The following is a 22,798-nucleotide window of genomic DNA, read 5'->3' on the forward strand; positions in this document are numbered from 1 at the left end:
TTTGTGTTGGTTTCTCTGGATGTTTCTCTTATTTTATAAAACCAACAGTTTGGTGTTTTTTTTAAAACACCAAACACACTCTTCCCTATAAGAAAATGAACTGGACACAGCTTTTCCAGACAATGTGTAAAATTCAATTTGTCAAAGATGTTTTTATAGGTTGATTGATTGATTTGTTTAAGTGTCATCCCCGTAATAGTGCCCAGCCCATTGGAACTTACAAGACACTAACAAAAAAGATACAAAGATGACTACCTAACATCTAGCAAAATAAACATTCACAATTTCATAATGATAGTTCTCCATGACGAAACACAAACAAGAAAATAGGTAATTCATTTGGATGCAATATTCTCTTATTCTGCATTTTCTATAAATATGGCTGAGGCAGAATTCTCATTATTAAACAACCAAAGTAACATATCAATAGCCATAGAAGAAAGTGTTTGACAGATGATGTCTGGGCCTCATGACCAGTGATCTTTCTGTAAGGACAATATCTCCAAAGTTTGACACCAATCTCCAACATTGTTTTTAAAGAGAAACACTAAACTACACATTTTTCTGCACCGAAAACACATACACATAAATAGCCTGTGATATCACTGGTGGGCGTCATACAAATACCACTGATAAATATGTATATACAACTAGAAAAGACAACAAATGAGGTAAAACGTGTGTAGGCAAGAGAAACTTAAAGTATATTGTATTTACAACATACATAAACAAGCTGAAATAGACTGAAATGAACCTACATATTATTTCACATAGAATTTAAAGCGTTAATTAATTATTTTTGCGCATATACCAATTAGTGACAATGAATTTGACCTCTGCATTAAACCCATCCTTATTACACACCAATAGTGAACACACACAAACCTGAAGCCTGGCAACTCTCCAGTTACAAGACTCTTAGCCACGGGCTGACTAAATATGAGTGCTATGGAGATCCTAATTATTCAATGCTCTACACTGTATATTGATATAATTCAATTTCATAATGTTGTTTATATGATCAAAAATGTTAAGCTGTAGACTGTGTCAGTGTTGTTAGTTAACTTATACCACGGTCAGTGCAGTGTTCTAACAAGCAAACCTGTGTGAATGTAAATGTGAGATATACCTACTCAGATAGAACAAAAAAGACCATGAATACAAAAAGATAATATTTATTGGAGAATGATTTATTATCAATAACAGTCATTTGTAAACAAGAGTAAAATAAATCTAAAAGAAAACAGGTCCAAAAAGACAGGGAGGTGCAAAATAATAAATTAAAACAGGGGGTCAGTGAAGGCACTGCTGAAATGATATAAAATTATGTAAAAAGACAGATTGGTCATTTATGAAAGCTATCTTTGTTAGGACAAACACATCTTGGTTCCAGATGCCCATCACCTCAGTGAAATTACTTTAGTACAGACAACACTGACACAAAACACATGTCAATAAATCTTACTGAAGGCCACACAAGACAGTCACCAACAGTATTTCTATCAGAACCATTGGAGACTTGTCGTCCACCACAGTCCACACAGTCGTACCAGGTGAGAAGAAAAAAATAGAACTTATGATGAATGAAAGTTCAGGATTAACTGTCACATCCAAATAGTGTTAAGATTTCAAACAGTAACAAAAAAACAGTAAGAAAAAAATTAAAATAAGATGACGACAGCACCTGAGCCCTGCTCAGTGAAATTAATTGGCTGAGAGAGGTCAGAACTAGAAAATGAAAAGTGATGTGGTTCAAACAATATGAAGCATCTTTGAATGTTTGTTGATTTTGAGCTGAACTAAATCCTGCTGTGTTCTTTAACCTTAATTAAACAAAGTTTTATCACTCAGAGTCCACAATTTTGGTGTTAGCTTCTGCTGCAGAATCAGTACTAATCTCCTCCACATGCTCCACTGCAAGGGGCAGGGCAACTTCCTCCTCCATCCCTTTACTGGTGAGAGACTGGAACCCACTGTCATTATGTGGAGGTGGGAGGAAGTCAACTGTTGCCTCTGAAGCTGGAATTTCCTCAGGAGGAGGAGCTAGGGGCAGCGTCTCCTCTGATGCCTCGTGGTTGGAGGGTGGTTGTTTCTCAAGTGCTGGCTGGCTGTCTCCATCTTTATCTTTCTTCTCTAATGCTGAAGAATTGTCTGTAGCAGATTCAATGGAGAGTGGCATTTCTTTAACCCGCTCCTCTGGTTTTGGTTCCTCCTCCTTCGACACAGAACAATTTAACAACACTGGAACATATTCTGGAGCTTTGGGACTTACAGATCCACTTTGGTCAGGGGAAGCTTGAGCATCTGACTTCTCTTCTCTATCTCCATCCTTCTCTGCTGCTTCCCCCTCATTCCTCTCTGGGATCTTGATGTCACCTGGCACCTCCATGCACGACTCCAACACAAGCAGGGGTTCTTCCACCTGAATCATGGACACCACTTGCTTCATCCTCCTTGTCCTTTGCGACTCCCTACCTTCCCCTTCAGTTTCCTCCTGGGCTCCTCCGTGCTCTTTGGCCCAGTCGATAGAGTGGTTCTCTCCCAGGAGTTGAAGACTTGGGTCACTGCAGCTGAGGACAATGCTGTCCCTGTACAGGTTGTGTCTCCTCTGGACTGCTGCCTCCTTCACAGCTACAGGCAGAGAGAAGACATAATATATGCTTTGGGGCAGTTCAAATACATTATTTTCTTTCAGGCATGTGCACAAACAAGAGCTACAGTGTCATACTTATATTTACTTAATAATTAGTTTAGAGGGGTTCTTCTTGAGGGTCACTTGAGTGCCTTGGTTGAAGAGGGCTGGTACCGTAATTGTAATTTTTACAAGATGCTGATGCTTTATTTATTTTATCTGTCCAATTCATTATTATAGCCCAGAATAATAATTTCCCAGGGTGTACTGTGTGGTTTTCACCCATTCTTACAGGAGTCTAGTGTTTTTAGTGAGAGAGTGAGAAAGAGTTTTTATTTTTTTATTGTTAAATAATAACAATATCTAGTGGAAATTTCACTTGTGTTTACTTTCAAAATGAACTAAATATTCAAATAATTAGATGTTGTGAACATCCAATCCATCCATCTTTATTTGTAAAGCACTTTAAAACAACCACAGTGAACCAAAGTGCTGTACATAAGAATAAATAAAACACACAATAAATATATACATATATATATAAACAACCCACAGGCCCTCACGGACCACACGGTAACGACAGCAATGGAAACTGACAACAAGATGAACACCAGAACTCCAGATCGTCTGGAAGTGTGGATGCGGTTGGGAAAAAGTTACCATGTTCTGTGCCTCAGCAGGTGAGACAAGAGGGAACGAAAGCCAGGTTGAAAACCACAGAGCCGATGGACCCAACACGTTGCAGAAGGCAAAGACGTCACAGAGGAAGAAGGCCTACTGGTGGAGGGAGAGCCCCCACGTGAGTACCAAGAACCAGTTGCCACCAACTCATACAGGACAGAGCAAAAAGCAGGGACCACGAAACCAACAAGAAATGACAAGCTCAAATGGCCAAAGGCAAGCGAGACAGAGGCATGGAACCCTGGACACTGACCTGGTCAAGATACTGGAAGGATCTTTGCAAGGAGGGGCGGAATCCAAGCTCAACCAGATTCTGCACATCCTATACCAAGCCTGCAAGAACAGGTTTGGCGAGGTGACCTACAACCAGAGGACCGCTCAAAGAAAGAAGGGAAGGAGGGACCGTCAACTACGGAAGAACTGGAGGAAGGCAACTCTGCCAGAGAAAGACGGTCTGAAAGCCTTGTGGGAGGAGGTCAGGCAAAGACTGTCCAGGCTTCGCAGAACTGAACGTATCCGAAAGCGAAAAAGAACGAGCCAGCTTCTTCAAGCATGCTAGACAGCTGCTGGAGGAGAAGAAGAGTGAGAAGCTCGAAACCACCAGGGAGCAACTGGAACAGCACGTTAGACAACAGTACAGCGACCCAGCAAGGAATGTCCCATTAGGAACACCAGGGTACGTGCCTAAGCCTGCACCTCCAACTGCTTTTTTCAACATCATGCCCCCCAAGCTCAGCGAAGTCAGGCAAGTTGTGGAAAAGGCAAGATCTTCATCAGCTCCAGGCCCAAATGGAATCCCCTACAAGCTCTACAAGAACTGCCCCAAGGCACTTAAGCTGCTATGGTACCTCATGAGAACTGCCTGGAAAAAGCAACTTATCCCATCTGAGTGGCAAAGAGCCGTAGCGGTCTTCATCCCCAAGGAAGCGAACTCCAAGGATATCAGTCAGTTCAGAAACATCGCCCTGCTGAACGCAACCCATTAAAAGCATGTGGAGGCAGTTCACAGCAGAACTCAAGGACAAAGCCAACTCCCAGGGAAGTACAAGGTCTGGTGCTACCAATTTACACTTTACAGGAGGGTGATGTGGCCGCTGAAAATGAGTGAGAAGCCCTCATCCACCGCAAGTAAGATGGAAAAGCCAGCACATTCATCCGAAAGTGGTTGGGGCTGCCACATTGCCTCTCCAAAACGGGCCTCTGCGGAAGGAACACCCTCCAGCTGCTGCTTCAATACATCAGTCTGGGTTACAAGCAGGAAAATATCAGGTGTTGTTCTCGAGTTGAGAGAGTCCGCTGACCAGGCTGTAAGGAACGCAAACCCCAAGGTTCGACCAAGCTGTCAGTCATCTGCAACACCAACAGATTGTCAGGGAGAAGCACCACGGTTCTGGTCCAAGGCCAACCGCAAAGAAAGGAAGGAGATGGTGGTGGCGGAGGTGACAAGAATAGAGGAAGAGTGTTTCTCTGTTCTACAAGATCAAGGCCGTGTCGCAGGGCCGACAGGGAAGCTGGACAACCTGGGAGGGAGTTGTCAACCGAAACATCACCTGGTCAGACCTGTGGAAGATTCCACAGGCAAGGCTCAGCTTCCTCGTGCACTCAACCTACGACACGCTACCCTGCCACCAGTGGTTCGGAAGTGAGGAATGCTGCACACTGTGCAATACCCCTAGCGCAAGCCTCCAGCACATCTTAGCAGGCTGTAAGATTGCGCTCTCCCATGGATGCTACAGATGGCGCCACGACCAAGTCCTGAGAAAAGGACAGTAAAGGGGCACCATCAGCAGAGAACCACAACCACGCCAGCTTCATCACAGAATAAAGAGAAGGAGAATCAGGCCAAGAGAAACACCTAGGCCGTTTTTCCCTTACCAGGAGTGGAACATGAGAGTTGACCTTGACAGTCAACTCCAGTTCCCGGTCGAGATCACTGCAACATCTCTCCACCCCGACATAGTGTTGTGGTCCACAGAGGCAAAATCCGCGTTCCTCATTGAGCTCACAATACCAGCCGAAGGGGGATGGAAGCTGCCTATGAACGCAAGAAGGCCAAGTACTCAAAGCGGGCTGCTGAGTGCCGGGAGGCTGGCTGAAGGACCACGATCTACCCAGTGGAGGTTGGATGCCGAGGCTACATGGGGCTGTCAACCATACGCCTACTGAGGGACGCAGGAGTGACCGGAGGGAACCTGAAGAAGGTCACTAAAGAGCTAGCGGAGGAGGCCAAGAAGGGGAGCTTCTGGCTCTGGCTGAGGAGGACAGACAAGAGCAGGGGAAAAAACAACTAACCCCGGCAACAGCTGCAGAGAGAAACACCCATCAGCTGCAGGGAGTGACAGGGAGACATCCCTGTCACTGCTCTGCCACCAGGAGACGTTCCAGGATTCACCATCGGTGAATGGTGGTTCCTGGCTGATGACCCTGCAGCTGACCCGTGGGGACCGGAGGAGGTGTGACTGGCAGCAATGCCTAGCAGGTGTTCCACCTACCTGTACATTTCACTATATAAACAATAAAATTAAACTTCAGAGATGATGAAATATGTCAATATAGAAGAAGAATGACTGACCCATCATTATATCCTTCATCACTGAGTGCAGCACCACTTCTTCAAAGATGTTCTCCACCAGTATGAAGTGGGAAAAATCCTCGAAGATCAACTCCTGGAAATGTTTCAGCTCCTAATTGTTACAATAAAAACAACAATATTTAGAATTGTTTAAAATATTTGTTTTTATAGCTACATATCTTTCCATCAGGAATGTTCTTATTATTATTATTATTATTATTATTATTATTATTACTACTACTACTACTAATAATAATAATAATACTAATAATAATGTTAATAACCTGGAAATGATAAAAAAATAACTTTTAATTATTGAAAAAACAGCACTCAAACCTTTAAATCAATTATGAAAATAGTTGACAATGAATTCAGTAATCAATTATTATTTAAGTCATTCATTCATTTCTACTGCATATTAAGTTAATAAACATTTGTTGCAGAGTCAGGCATGTCTAACATAACCACTAACAGCATCCCTGTGTTATCTGTTGCTAAATTGGGGTGCCACAAAGATGGCAGACATTTACTGAGCCTCTAACATGCAGTGTTACAGTTCAGACTTCATAATGTAATGATAATAGAATGGTGATGAGCAGAGCAGACGAGCAGACAGGTGAAATTCAGTACTACACTGATAAAGCTCTCTCTCAACAACATAAATGTGTCCTTGTTACAGGTGTATTACTGTTCAATGGTCACAGTTGTAAATTCTATTAAACAAGAGAAAGGGCTGATATATTTATTATTATTATTATTATTGTTATCATATTACTATTATTATAATATTAATATTAATATGATTATGTGAGTGACTTGAACTATCTAGTTCAACATGCAGTTATTTTCAAGTGCCACAAGGGGGAGACTGCATCCTTTCAGTCACCCCAACTCCTGTCAAAACAGCTGAAGGCTTGACTTGTTTATTTACTAGATCCTCCACATCATTGCCATCACAGATACAGTATAATCCTCATTTACTCAAGCATGAATGAAGGGACATGTTTCTTCAGATGTTAGAGGTTTTTGGTGACAGACACTCACTGTGCCACAGGCAGGGCTGAGCTGCTTCAGCATGTAAGGGATGAAGATCTGAAGCAGAGCCTCGCGAAAGAAACGCTTCCTTACTGAGCTGCTGTCGTAGTCAAATTTCTGTAGAGTTAAGAGAAGACTTCATTAACATACACCAATTTCAAATGCTTCACATCTGCCTTTTAAATGTTCGATGACACTTAACCAAGATAAATTAAATATAACAAATATGATGATTATCAACGCAACAGCCTGATACCCGATCACGATATGACGATATCCAAAATCTAACATCATATCTTGTCTCATGTCAAGATATAGATATAATATTGCCCAACACTACCTCATCATATTTGACATTTCATTTGTCAGAGAGAAAATATGAAAAAATGGTTGATTTAGTTTGAGTTGAGTTTAGCATGTTGGGCAACACCATGTTAGTTTTTGAAGAGAAGGGGTGGAGACTGAAAGCTTGTCCACTACACATGCACCAATAACTGCAACTATGCAACTATAAAATGCAGAGCTGTCAATCACACACAGTATCCATGCCCTCCAACACATGCTCTGTATCCTGGTCTATTTGACTTTAAATGTGAAATTAAATTTACATTGTGGACATGCTGCTCTACTGAAGAGGAACTAAGACCATAAACCCTTTAGAACAATGTTTGCAGGGCACCTGACTAACTTTTTAGGAGCATAGTAACTGAACATTTTAGAAAATGAACACCTTAAATTGACTTGCAAAGCAAATATTCACATTTCCTCTCATTTTCACTGTATTATTGATAAATATTTTGACAATAATTGCAGACATTGCAATGTGCTGTTTTAAATTCAGGAGACAGGAGACCAGAAACCCAGAGACCAGAGCCTCTGTGTCGGACACGGTAACGAGCAACAAGCCGCTGGTGTGTTTTAAGTCCACTTGGAGCCGAATTCTGCAGATAACAGCTGAGCGGCTAACAGCTGGTGCCGCTAAAAACAACTAATGACAACAAACAGGCATTACGTCACTAACTCAACTTTTATTTTGTAGTAATGAGTAATGAAGATGGTTAAAGGAAATGTATTGAAGTAAAAGTAAAAGTTGTCAGAAATATAAATAACGAAGTAAAGTACAGATATGTGAAAATTCTACTTATGTACAGTAACAAAGTATTTGTTACATTACAACACTGGTCCAGAGTAATCATTTCTGCACTATGTGACGTTCACCCGTTTTCGCAAAAGTCTAGGGTTTATTTCTAGTGTTTAGAGTTTTTATTTTCTATCTGGAAGATGATCCGATGTGGCGACCCCTAAAGGAAGAAGTTGATTCTTGCCACATTTGTGTCATGGAGGAACAGCATAATAACAGGTGTATATAACAGGACTGTGTTTCAATAATTGTTGGAAATCATAAAGACAATCTAAATAAACAAATTGTCAAAATGTGAAACATAATTCCAGTTTTAAAAAGAGACTTATATAGAAAGATTTTTTTTAATTAATCGCATTGCAATTAACGCACTAACTATGACAGCCCTAGTTGACACCATACCGAATTTAACTTAACGACATCAATGCTCTTGCAAATCCAGCATTCTCTTTTTGTTCTCAAGTCGGTCAGTGAAACATCCGGTTCTTGTAGTTTTTGAATTATTGTGTGAAATCCTTGTGTCGCGGCTCCAGCTCTCCAGCTAAAATGTTTTAGTATGGAGCCTGCAACAGTAGCTCAGTGGTCGTCTTTCAACTCAAAGGTTGTGGGTTCCTGACTACACAATTGTAGGCTTGCCAGCAGCGTGTGAATAGGTATGACAGATGAGTGATAGAAAAATGTGCTGCACTGACCAAAAGTTTCACTCCCAGGGCTGGAATATGCAAGATGTAATATTATTAGATATTAAAGTGGATGTTCTTTGTGTTTTACCTTAATGACTCTTTCCTGGCAGCGCTGGATGATCTTACACAGCTCCTCTGTACCCTGAGACTCAAGACTCTGATGAAGGATATGCTCAAATGTATACACAGCATTGTCCATTTGCTGTGGGCACACAGACACATGCACACAAAAGTGTCTTATTATGCCAAAATGTTGCAAAAATGAACAAGCTAAAGTAAAACACAATTTGTAACTAACTTAACTAGGTAACTAACATACATGCATGTAACACCAGACAAACTAGACAATCAGGACCTCATCATTCAACTATTTGACAAACTCTGGTCAAACAGAAGCTACAGAGATCATCTTTCTACAGAAAGATGATCAAGAAATTAAATGAGAGTCAATAAAATGATTAACTCTCATAAAATAGAAACTTCCCATTGTGTTCTAACATAGACTAACCAGCATATTAAGCCATTTCAATCAGAACTAAATGATTCCCTGAAGTATAATTCAATGAAACATCAAGAGACCAGTGAGGTCAGTAGTTGAGGTTTCACCTCTCTCATAAGGATCTGGGCCCTTTGGACAAACACTGATGGGCTGGACACGTCAAACCGCTGCTGCAGACCCTCAAGGCTCAGGTTCTCCACCTTCTCATAGCAGCTATGCATCTTGACTGGATGGAAAGCCAGCATGGAGATCTTCTCCATGTGCTGAGGAGGAGGACAAGAAGGGAGAGGAAGAGAGGGATGAGGAATGGACAGATTAGAGAACATTTTCAACCTTCACATAGTGTCTCTTAGCAGGGATGGGAAGTATTTCTGATACATGTATTTAAAATACATATTTCAAATACAAAATATCATGTTCTTTTGTTGAGATGATGAAAATACCTTCATATTTTGTATCAATATATTTCGATTATGTGTACTTTTTGAAATACTGTAACATACCTTCTTTGAAAAAAGTGTTGACATAAGAAGACAACGATTGGACGTCATGGTGCTTGTGCCTACTTTAATTTGCCTGGACTTGTTAAGATCACACATATCAACACGAGTCACAAGCTTTCATCACAACACTTGAGTTTACCTTTTATTCTTTCCATTTAGTTATGGGAGTTGTTCTTTGAATTTGTGAAGTTCTCAATCCTTGGTTTAGTGCTATGGTGTGAACAACTTCACATGGTCATGTCCTGCCTCAAAGTATTTAATTGTATTTTAAATGAGAACATATTGATCGTTTCACTGGATGTACTGGATGGTAATGTTGCATTTAAATAAGACTACCTGATTTTGTTTTGTTGTTGTATTGACATCAATAGAGGTTGTGCAGACACCAATGACAGTTTACGCTGTTGATTAAATTATGCTACTGGACTGTGATGAAAAATATCATTAACAGGGCTTCAGAATAACTTTTTTCTTTATGAGCACAATAGCCCCAAACTGAATTACTTATACTTATAATAAATGTAGAAATTACAATGTGCTGTTTTGAAAAAGCAACATAAACATAAAAGACAGAGTATAAAGCACTATCACTACTATCATTACAGTACTTGTAAACAAAGCAATAAAAGAGGTGTGGCAATACTGACACTACAAAACTCAACTAATTTTGAATGTCTCAATCAAGGATAAAGAACGAAGATACATAATAGTGAAGGGGAAACTACAGGGAGAGATGGTTACGTTGATTAATGCATATGCTCCTCTGGAGAGTACTAAACAATTCTTTAAATCATCATTCTCAGTTATGGCCTTAGAATCTAAAGATATAGTGATATGTTCTGGTGATTTTAACATGATAATGGACCATCGGGTAGACACAATAAGTATAAAAAGAAATAAAACACATATTTGTAAACATGTCTGGACATGGACTGGTTGAGACTGAATGTAAGCATACTGAATAGCAAGACAACAATAGAACAAATTAGACATGAAATAAAGAAAAGCATTGAGAAATAAGAAATCAACCCAACTATCTTGTGGGACACATTGAAGGCGGTGATAAGAGGGAAATTAATAGCCATCATATCAAAACAAAAAAAGCTTAAGCAGGCAAAGTATCTCTGAGGTAAATCTTGAGGTAAAAAGGCAAACTACTTGTACAGACAACTCCAACAAGAAATAAAGTTCATTCAAGGGGAAATAGATAGTATATTAGGGAGCGAAATAGAGAAAAAAAAACTTAGATTTCTGAAACATTATTATGAAGGAGGCCCTAAAGCCACTAGGCTTCTGGCAAGGAGAATTAGGAAACAAGTGATTAACACAATATATAAGATCAGAGACTCTTCCACAGAGCATCTGTTGAATCCAAATAGTTGATTTTGTGATTTATTGGATATTTTGCATTTGTTTAACAATTTTGAGTTGTTTGTTGGTTATTTATTATTTAAATGATTTATTATTTAATGCCGAGTGGTTGAGGAAAGGACAGTGATACAACCTCTGCCCCACAATAGAACAGCTAGTGCAGCTGCTAATGAATATCAGTTGTGCTCAGTCTGGGTCAGAAACTGGGTTCCCAGCAGTCTCACTGTTTTTAAACCGCAGCAAAGCAGCCACAAAATCGATACAGAAGAATCGATCGCCTATCTATCGCCAGGTAACGCACCAGCTTGTCTTTACTCCACCCCGGTAAGAAAAGAATGCTAAAATTGTCTGATTAAGAAGAAGAATAAACAACCTTAAAATAAAGGAAAAGTTGTGGTTAATTGAGCGCGTCTAGCAGCGCATATCCTGGAAAACTAATGGAAAAGTAGTGCACTTTTATCATCTAAGACGAATGAAGAATATTACGAAAAATTATACTCTGAACCACCCTCATCAGACGAAGATGCAAAAAGACAGTTTCTTGGTTCACTTGATCTGCCATCTATTGGAGAAAAGCAAAACAACACTTTTACAGCACCTATAACTCCTGAAGAAATATCTAAGGGAATATCCAGGTTTAAGGCAAATAAATCACCAGGAGGTTACGGATTTCCATCCGAGTGGTACCAAACCTTTAGAGAAGAACTATCGCCTCACCTTGTCTTATCCTTTAACTGTACCCTTAAGGTAGATTGCCACCCTCATGGAATGAAGCAATCATATCTGTAATCCCCAAGGAAGGTACAGAAGAACTACAGACCCATTTCTATACTCAATTTGGACTACAAGATATAAACATCCATTATAGCAAGGAGATATCATTTATGAAAGAATTAATTGATGAGGACCAAACTGGATTTATTACAGGACGAAACATTAGATAACATAAGAAGGACCCTGAAAATAGTAAACTCCATACAAATTAATGAGACTAAGGCTATATTGCTGAGTCTTGATGCTGAAAAGGCTTTTGTGTAAATTGGACATTTTTTTATATTAAACATTAGAATGTTTTGGATTTAACAAAGAAGCCATTAAATGCATCAATACAATCTACCAGAATCTGATAGCTTAAATAAAAATTAATGGTAGTGTAACAAAAATCATAAAGCTACTGAGGGGCCAAGGATGCCAAGGATGTTGCCTGTCCCCTCTCCTCTTTGCCATATACATTGAACCTCTGGCACAAGCTATAAGAAAGAGTGAGGACATAAAGGGAATACATATTAAAGAACAAAAACATGTAATAAGCCTGTTTGCAGACAACGTAATAATATATTTTGAAAGTCCTGATACAAGCCTTACACATTTGCTGTAACTTATAAATATATACGGAGAAAACTCAGGATATAAAATAAATGTTAACAAAATTAATTATACCCCTTCCCAAGAAATTACAAAAGCTTATAAATGGAAATGGAACTCAGAAAACATAAAATATCTTTGGGTAACCCTAACAAAACAGATAAGCCATCTTCAGAAGATAAATTATGATCAGATGAATCTACCAATTAAGAGGGATATTGAGAGATGGTCGACCATATCACTGGACTTCAGTTCAAGAATTGACATTGTCAAAATGAACATTTTCCCTAGGCTGCTGTATTTCTTCCAATCCCTCCCTGTCAAGATACCATTAGATAGATTCAAAACCTGGGACAAGATGATATCGAGGTTCATTTGGTAAAAAAACGAGAGTAAAATATAACATGCTACAACTACCTCAGAATTGGGAGGGTAAGGCACTCCCACATGGAAAGAGATTGAGATGAGGATGACTAACAAACCAGTGCAATATCTTTTGGGCAACATTACATAGATAAAGCACTAAAAGGTCCAATAGATCCAATAACCTCCCACACACTGACTATCTGGGCTGATTTAATGAAACGGCATAGATTGGAAAAGGAAGTGAGATGTTGAGCTGGATTGCATATGATGAACGATTCAAGCCAAACTTCAGTGACCTGACATACAGAAACTGGGAGAGGAAGGGAATCACTGCCATGTGCACAATACTAAAGAATGGAAACATAATGTCTTTAAAGGACCTTAGGGAAAGGTATGGATTAAAAAATGTGTTTGTTTTTTTTTACAGCTAAGGGATTATTTTACAAAGGAAATAGGGAGCTCAAAAATATTAAACGGTGTGACAGATGTACTAATGCTAGTGTATAATGGGTCAAACAGCAAGGTGGTATCTGTGTTATGTCAAAACCTCAGAGACTGTGCATTACATTACATTAGGGCTAGATGGGAGAGGGAAGTGGCATCTGCATCACCCCTGTGTAGTGGCTTGATATGACGATTGATGATGGGCCCTTGCTGAAAATGCCTATACAAAAACTGTAAATTTCGAAAACAGCGCCTCCTGGTGGCAACAGAAAATACAACAAATTCACAATTTCGGTAATAACTTTTACAGAGTTCATCGTATCAAACTCAAAATTGGTGAAAACACTCAAAACAGATGGTAGATGATGCGTGCTGAATATGATAACAAATCGTTCAACGGTGTTGCCATGGCAAAACTGCAAAGTCAGATATTTGCGACAAAAAACAAAGTGCTACAACTTTGCGAATGCTACTCCAATCTGAACCAAACTTGCTAGGATGGATGATAGTCCATCCCTGAAGACGCCTATATGAAAATATTCACTTTCAAAAACAGCGACTCCTGGTGGTAACAGAAAATACAACAAATTCACAATTATGCTTCTAACTTTTACAGAGTTCATCGTATCAAACTCAAAATTAGTGAAAACAATCAAAACAACACTGCAAAGTATTCACTCAACTGAGTGGTTCGTTCGTTCATTTTCATGCAGTACCTTTTTTCGCCACATGATGGAGGCACCTGCATACAAATCTATATGAAAGTCAGTCAGTCATCATCTACCGCTTTATCCTGTGCCAGAGGGTCGCGGGGGGGGGGGGGGGGGGGGGGCTGTGCCAATCTCAGCTACATCGGGCGATAGGCGGGGTACACCCTGGACAGTTCGCCAGTCCATCGCAGGGCCACACACAGATAGAGACAAACAACCATTCACTCTCACACTCACTCCTATGGTCAATTTGGAGTGTCCAATTTACCTATCCCCACATTGCATGTTTTTGGACTGTGGGAGGAAGCCGGAGTACCCGGAGAGAACCCACGCACACACGGGGAGAACATGCAAACTCCTCTATATGAAAGTATTCCATGTAAAAATCAGCACCCCCTGGTGACGGCAGACGAAATTACATTTACAGTTTTTTATGCTGCTCTAACAGGGATTGTTGTATCCACTTGAAACTTGATATGTGAGACCTCAGACCCGTCCAGAACATGTCTGTAAAGGATGACCTCCCTACAGGAAGTAGAACTCCCAAACAGGAAGTAAAGTCTAACATTGTCCGATCTTCACGAAACTTGATATGTGAGGTAAGGGACTGTCCTTGAACACGTTTACAGACACACCTTTCACCCAACAGGAAGTTGGCCATTTTAAACAGGAAGATCCCTCTAACATACCACAGGGACGCTGAAAATAGTCCGAACTGAAAATAACTAGGACTGAAAATAACGGGAGATGAGCTAGAGGACTCGCACGGCGTTGTGGGCACACAGAGACTCGCGAGCCCTCGAGCTCGAACCCGTTCATTACCGCTTGCGGTACGAGTTTATTATTATTATTTCAGTCTGTTTTTTTTAAATACAGGACAAGAACAAACACAGGTTTGCACAGTGACAGTATGTTACAGCATTAACAACAAAAGTAAGCCAATAACACCATTTTTGAATCACATGGCTACAATTGTGAGTTACTTGGTGGGTGGAAACATCATAGAATGCTGTCTTTTTTTAAGGGTGGCAAATCAGTCTATCACTCTGTTGTGACTCAGATGCTGAAGCGTGTCTTTTTCAATTGACATGACTGTAAGACTATGAAGTCTTTTCTGACCCATTATTTGACGCAGCCAGGAGTGCAGCCGACAAAAGGACCTTTCACATGAACAGCTGCTATGCTATATGTGACTAAAATGGTTGTAATTTCAAACCCTGAAAAATATTACTTAATTACTTAAATTAAAGTAATATTAAGATACTATATAAATATTTGGGTCAGGCTAATCTGGCTTTTATATAAATATCTTGGCTTTCTCCACTTTCTAATCATTACTCTCCTCAATGAAAGCTCAAGTTGAATAAGTCTTATGTGGTGCACCTTGACTGAAATGTTTTATATTTCATATTCATATTGAGATCCATGAAATTCAATAAACAACCAGGGCCGTCACAATGCAGTCAGACTAACTAGCTAGCTAAGTAGCAGTGTTCTTTTAGAGCTGGAAGGTAACTTTTGACCGCAAAACAACAAAGGTAAGACGTGTGCAGAGATTGTCTATAGTGTGCAAGCTAGGTTTTTATTTTTCAAACAGGGAGCATGAATACTTACTTTCTTGAAAAACTTCCTGATATCCATTCTTCCTTCACGTTATTCTGCTAATGCTGCTATATTCGCTCTGTGTGCTTCAAGGTGCACACACGTTGCAGGAGTGCAAGCAAGGTCGCAGGGAAAACGTGGACTGGATTTTCAGATAACGACCAACTGAAGGGGCTCTGAGAAACTGACAGATTTATGATCATAATGCTGCCTTCAAATCCGGTGAAGCGGTGGCACTCAGAACAGCGAGGGCCAATCTGAACCGGGCCATCAAGGCAGTAAAACGTGCCCACAGTCAGAAGATCCAAGGTTTCTTCCATGACCCCAGCAACACCAGACAACTGTGGCAGGGCATCAAGACCGTCACAGACTACAAAGCCACACCCTCACCCTGCTGAGACGACATCAGCTTCCTCAATGAGCTCAACAACTTCTTTGGGAGATTTGAAACTCTGAATAACACCTCCGCGAGGAAAGCCACCTCCCACCCCGATGAACAGGCACTCAGGCTCGAAACCACTGCTGTAGAGCCATGAGAAAAGTTAACGCACAGAAAGCATCTGGCCCTGATAACATCCCAGGACGGCTGATCCAGGAGTGCGCAGACCAGCTGGCTCACGTGCTCACAGACATTTTCAACACGTCACTGATCCAGGCCATTGTACCCCTGTGCTTTAAGTCTGCCACAATCATCCCAGTGCCCAAGAAACCAACCATCGCCCTGTTGCCCCAACAACGACCATCATGAAGTGCTTGAGTGAGTGGTTAAGGACCACATCATTTCCATACTGCCTCCATCATACGACCCGCTCCAGTTTGCGCACCAACCTAACCGCTCCACTGAGGACACCATCTCCACTGCTCTCCACCTGAGCCTGGAGCACCTGGAGGACAAGAACACCCACGTGCGGATGCTGTTTCTGGACTTCAGCTCAGCATTCAACACGATCATCCCCCAGGACCTGGTACACAAACTGGGCCCCCTGGGCCTCAACACCCTCCTGTGCAACTGGCTGCTGGACTTCCTCACTGACAGAACCCAGTCTGTCCGTGTGGGTAACAATACCTCAAGTGTCATCTCCCTGAGCACCGGTTCCCCACAGGGTTCCGCCCTGAGACCCCTGCTGTTCACCCTGATGACCCACGACTGTCGTCCCAGGTACAACACCAACAACATCCTGAAATATGCGGACGACACAAAAGTTGTTGGCCTCATTCAGGACAACAACGAACTGGCTACAGAGAGGAAGTGCGACATCTGGTGGACTGGATGTTGACAAGACAAAAGAGGTCATCGTCGACTTCAGAAGATCCCGACCCAGCCACACACCACTCATCATCAATGGCACAACGGTGGAGGTCGTCAGCAGTACCAAGTTCCTGGGGGTGCACATCACAGACAACCTCAGCTGGACACTTCACACCACCTCCCTGGTGAAGAAAGCCCAGCAGCGCCTATACTTCCTGGGACGGATGAGAAGGGTGTCTCTCCCCCTCCCATCCTCTCCACCTTCTACAGAGGGACCATCGAGATCCTCACTGACCACAGTCACCCCCTCCATGGACTGTTCTCCCTGCTGGCGTCTGGCAGGATGTTCCGCAGCATCCACTGCAGAACAAACAGACTCAGGAATAGTTACTTTCCGCTGGCCATCAGACTGCTAAATTCCAAATAACAACCCCCCCCCCCCCCACTACTTTTATATATATATTTATATACATACACACTTACTTATTTATTTTTTCTTAGTCATAGTATACAATAATCTACCTCATAATTCAATGCTGTGTGTTGGTTTTTATCCGCTTGCCAAGCAACAAAATTTCGTTGCCAGTTTTCACTGCTGTGTTTTCTGTGCAATGACAATAAAAGGAAGTCTAAGTAAATAAAATACAGCAATAAAATAACTAAAATCAAAGTCTCTCCTGACTCTGTTCAGATTAAGTGTATTTTCACCTGTTTAGCAGGAGATGAGCCGTCAGAGTATTGGATGTGGTAGCCGCAGCGCTCTTGTCAGTGGGGGGATCCGGGGGTTTCTAAATGAGCTTCACATTCCTGTGCCCACTTGTTTACCACTGACCTCGCACCGCTCATACGTGACTGTCATGAGACAGTCTCACAAACAACATGACGGTTTAGTAACGCAGTAACGCAGCCTGCTTGCGGGAAAGTAATCTATTTACTGTTTTTGCAATTGTAATCCCTTACTTTACGCGTTACTTGAAAAAAGTAATCAGATTATAGTAACAATTACTGCCCATCAGTGGTTATGACTCAAAACGTCTTATTTGGCACTGCTGGAGAATGTGACATAGGGAAGGCTTCGGAGAAAGATAATTTTTAGAGACAGATCTACTGGCCAGCAATGATGGCTTATGAATTGGTTCTGACTTCCACACACTATCCTGCTGGATCTCTGTGCCATACTGGGCCCAGTGTTAAAGAGATGCAAGCACAGAAATCTGGCTTTATCTGTCCCCATTCAAGTGATGACAACACTGGGGTTTCTGGCAATGGGAACCTTCCATAGGCACTAAATTTTCAGGGGAATCCTGCGCAGTTTTAAAAAAATGAGTGTTTATTTATTTATATGTTTATTTCGGTCATGTCAGTTAGATCACTCATCACACATCATCATAGTGTAGTTCACACAATACACATAACCGAAAGGGAAAGCGGGAGAAGCAAAAGCTTATCTAGTCCCGCCCCCATTATCCACAGAATACATATTTTCATCATACAATACATAATTATTCTTTTTCTTATGACATTTTGACAAAACCTGTTTCAGCATCAGGTAGCACTCAGAGATGTAGTAGTCTAGCTCTAGACAGTCAATCAGACTCCCAACCGTCCCGATTGTAGCCAGCCATGAAGGTCCCATCTGGGCAACTAGGTTCACCAGACCCTGCACTTCTTGTTGAGAACACTTTTTCGATCGCATTCAGTGACCAGCTTAGCAGTTCCATCTTGGATCAATTGATTCACCATTGACTCGATTCACAGGGTCAGCTAAGTGTATGCTAAGCTATGTGTTGACATTTGTGCTTATCAATGTCAGCTGTTGTTTGGGTATATTCGCTTCTTGTTTTTGTTTGGTTACATTTGCTTCCACTGCAGTCTCCACATGCCGTCTGTCATACTTTCCTCCTGCGTCATTCTGTATCGATTAATAGTCATCTCTACATACTTCTTTTTAAATACACTCCGTTTTGCTGATTTTTTTCATCTCCTCATCCAGATTATTCCACTGTCTGACACCCGTGACCGATAAGGTAAAGGATTTTAATGTAGTTCTTACCCTTCTCCGCCTGAACATCATGTTCCCTCTTAGATTGTGTCCCTCCCCTCTGGTCAGGAATAATATCTGTAGATTGTGAGGGAGGCTTTTGTTGGCAGCCCTGTACATCATCTGTACTGTGGGGTATTTTATTAACTCATATCATTTGAGTATTTTTGATTTGATAAATAGTTGATTTGTATGTTCTCTGTAACTGGCATAGTGTAGAATTATCAAGGCTCTTTTTTGGAGTATAAACAGGGGATAAGTAGTGGTTTTGTAAGTGTGTGCCCAGACCTCTGTACAGTATTGCAGGTGTGGAGAGACTATTGCGCAAGTATAGTGCCATCTGGTTTAATAGTTTTTGTGCCCTCAAAAGTATGGACACACTCCTGGCCAGCTTACCTTTTAAGTGTCTGGTGTGTGGCTTCCAACTTAACATGTCATCAATAATCACTCCCAGCACTTTGTACTCACTAACCCTTTCAATGTCCACTCCATTAACTTGTATGTTAATACTTTTCTTACGGCCTTTTTTCCCATGTATTTAGTTTTCTCTAAATTTAGTGATAGATTATTTATATTAAACCACACATGCAGCTTCGCCATTTCATTATTGACTGTTCCCACTAATTGGTTTAAGTCATCCCCTGAACAGAAAATATTAGTGTCATCTGCAAATAGTATTAATTTCAGAATATTGGATACCTTGCATATGTCATTAATGTATAGTATAAACAGTTTTGGACCCAGTACTGACCCTTGTGGGACCCCACAAACTATGTCCAAGCAAGTCGATGTGCTATCTCCCATCCTAGTGTACTGAGCCTCTAATACCATATCTCTCCAGTTCTCAATGATGTCACAGAGAACACTCAGCCCACACTAGATGCTTCTTCCTAATTTCCTTCTCCTCACCTGTGCCATGGTTTCCCTGCTGCCGTCATTGAAGGTGTTCTTGCTCATGTCCACTAGCTCTCTAAAGAAGACATCGCGGACCTCAGCGAAGCCTCGGCTGGTTGGCTCCATCAAGGCATCCAGTATGGAGCTGATGTAAGGCTGAATGCTTACCTTCAACAGCTTCTCGGCTTTTGGTAACACCACCACTGTGGAGAAGAGAGGGGAAAAGGAGATTTATTGATCGGGTCATGGCCTCTATCTACAGACTCTGACAATATCATAGTGGTGAATAGTGTGTACATGTATTGAGCAAATGAAATGTATAATTCATGATAAAGTCCTCTGCCTGCACAGATATTTTAATTAAAAAAGAAGACTGCTCAATGTTGAATCTCAATATTTAACAGAGGAGTGTGGTGTATTTAGCGACAGCACTGCTGATCGCGACTGACATCACAAACCCTGCCACTGTATTTCAGTCCATTGACTGTGTCAGACGGAGTCTGTGCTCCAGTCATGGACAAGTACTGAACAATTACAAATAACTGCTTTACAAGTCACTGGTCACTCGTCTGTGAGTGTGTGTTGAGTGTAAAACGAAGTCTCCACAGTTTCACGCAGGTGTGCAGTGATGACTCCGCCCATGTTGAGTAGGTCCTTTTTTTGTAGTGGAGATGCAACCTAAACCATGCTGTGTTGTGCTGTGCCACGGTGAGGTGAGCCGGGTTTATAGTGGAAAAGGGCCATTAGAGTAATGTGTTCTGTTTCCTTGTGTTGAATGTGTCTGACCGCAAACCCACACATTTGTGTAACTCTCACTCTCTCTCATTCAGACCTCACTCACAGACACCATCTTGCGCCGAACATGTGTGCCTACAGCCTCACTGCTGTGCATGTGTACCAGCCTGAGATATGCGGCTACATTGTGTTTAAGGTGTATTTGTCATCATCTTGTGTGGAGGCGTTGGCCTACAGTCACTGCCTATTGCATGCACACCCGCCATTTTGTTCCAAAAGTGGCATTGCTCAGTTACCACTATCCAAGCTCATTTTCAGACTTCTGTTGAAAAGGGTGGAACTTTCATAATAACCCTGACACAAACATGTAAATGCAACCCTCAAAGTTAAGGGCAAACCAAAATTGACTGAACAGGAACACTGAAAAATGCGTCAACAAATAAAAATAAAAATAAATAAAAAGTTTTGAGGAATTTGTTTTGAGGAATTTGTGACAAAATTGTGTGTATCCCATGACAAAAATACACACACTCACACCACTTTTTATATGCTGTACATAGTTTCTGTGATATCAGTTGTAGTGAGCAACATTTGTTAATTCAAATTACTCGATTTTGATTGTGCTTTTGATATTTATTGATCTAGATCACTTCATTGACTGCTATTTAGCTTCATCAATTTCAGTTGCTCAATTTATATTGTGTCATTTGAATAAATAAATTGTTAGTCTTTATTCACTTAACAGAACAGAACTCCTTTTGTGTATACTATGACAAATGGGGGTTGAGAGTGTCTTCGAAACTGTTCATCTTTTACTTTATCTTTTGATAATAATTCAATTACAGTGACAGTGTATACTGATTTTAAAGGCATAGATTGATTGTGTTTTCCGTTTTCAGGGTGGTGCCTCGATTTAATCAAATGTATATTTAATAAGTAATTATTAATCATAATTATTTAATTATTTTTAACAATCAAATTATTGACATTAACTGTTGTCCCCTGACATGAATGGTGCCCCGTGTGAGGCTCTCAAATATACCAACTATGTCACAAAACGCCAGATAGAGTGCCTGGCCTCATCCAAAAGAAAAATCACCTGAGGGGATACAATGTGGACCGTTGTGAAGCAATCCTCAAAGACCTCCTCGAGACCCTCATCGACCCACTATACCAAACCTACTCAGACAACTGCTTCTGGTGCAGCAGCACAAGGCTTTGCAGTGAACTGAGGAGCACCAGAACCTGCTTGTGGTGATGCAAGACAGCATCAACGCTATGTAGCAAAACCACTGATGCTTGGCCAGAGAAGCTGATCGTCTCCAGGCCGAGAGAGATCGAGGCCTGGAAAAAGAGCGCCAGAGTTCAGGAGGTCAACCACCTCCTGGTGATCCAGCTCTGGGGAGCTCCACCTACCCCCAGGGGGAAACCCTTGAAATGCCTGTGGACCAAGTGGATGACTCCACCAGCAACAGTAACACTGAAGCACCACCATCAATCCCTCAACTGGGAAAGTACCAGCAGGTCCCTGTTTTGCAGGTGGAAACTGTGACCTCCCGTTCAGAACTTTGCTGTCAGGGAACCTGAGGAGCTTGGGACAATTCAGCAAGATACTGTAGGCTCTGTTCCTCTACCAAGGTGTCTGAGCCCCATAAGCCATTTTCCCCGTCTGAAAGGGGGGAGCAGATTCTGGCAACCTGTATCAAAGCTCTCTCCCACCCTCAAGAATGGGAAGAAGCATCACATTGACCTAACCACTCACATGGTTGCATGCCTCCACCCTGGTTTCTTGAGAGCAGCCACTTTGCAATTCACGACTAACAAAGTGCTGGCTGGGTCTAGGGGCTAAGGCATGGCTATCTGAACTAAGATGTGACTTAGTCAGCAGTCCAAAAGCAGAGACAGCCATTGAGGAGGTCCTGACAGATGAGCAAAGGCTTTGTGTCAAAAAACATATAAATGGGTGCACCAAGGTCAACCACTGAAGACTTGACCTACGTGCTTGGAGTTAGGAATCTTGTGCATGACTTGAAGTCGGAGAAGTCAGCTCTTCTGTCAGTGACTTAAGTAATGGTAAATCCCTAAATATTCAGTCCCACTTGACCTGATCGAATAAATCCTCACCTCTGTCACCACTTTGGTTGTTCAGTCCTCTCAGATACACCTCACATACAGTCTCAGCAGTGAAATTCCTATCTATATCAACCCTACAGGTTTAGAGGTGGGATCTTTACTGAACCTTTCAATCATTTTGCATGTTTATTGTAGTTTGTGG

At 41.4% G+C, this 22,798-nt stretch overlaps 1 protein-coding gene across 1 annotated transcript in view; it reads right to left on the reverse strand.

The window, feature by feature from the left end:
• Positions 1-1,159: 1,159 nt before the first annotated feature.
• The window catches only part of LOC131463752 (protein Niban 2-like), a 54,063-nt gene continuing 32,424 nt past the window's right edge, over positions 1,160-22,798 (reverse strand). The window contains exons 9-14 of the mRNA XM_058635752.1: positions 19,804-19,991; positions 9,351-9,506; positions 8,833-8,946; positions 6,930-7,037; positions 5,886-5,997; positions 1,160-2,631 (exon numbers count right to left, since the gene is read on the reverse strand). Of these exons, the coding sequence (XP_058491735.1) occupies positions 1,844-2,631; positions 5,886-5,997; positions 6,930-7,037; positions 8,833-8,946; positions 9,351-9,506; positions 19,804-19,991 (1,466 nt within the window). The 3' untranslated portion in view covers positions 1,160-1,843. The remainder of the gene's footprint in view (positions 2,632-5,885; positions 5,998-6,929; positions 7,038-8,832; positions 8,947-9,350; positions 9,507-19,803; positions 19,992-22,798) is intronic.

This window comes from Solea solea, chromosome 8 (genome assembly GCF_958295425.1).
Source record: "Solea solea chromosome 8, fSolSol10.1, whole genome shotgun sequence".
NCBI lineage: Eukaryota > Metazoa > Chordata > Actinopteri > Pleuronectiformes > Soleidae > Solea > Solea solea.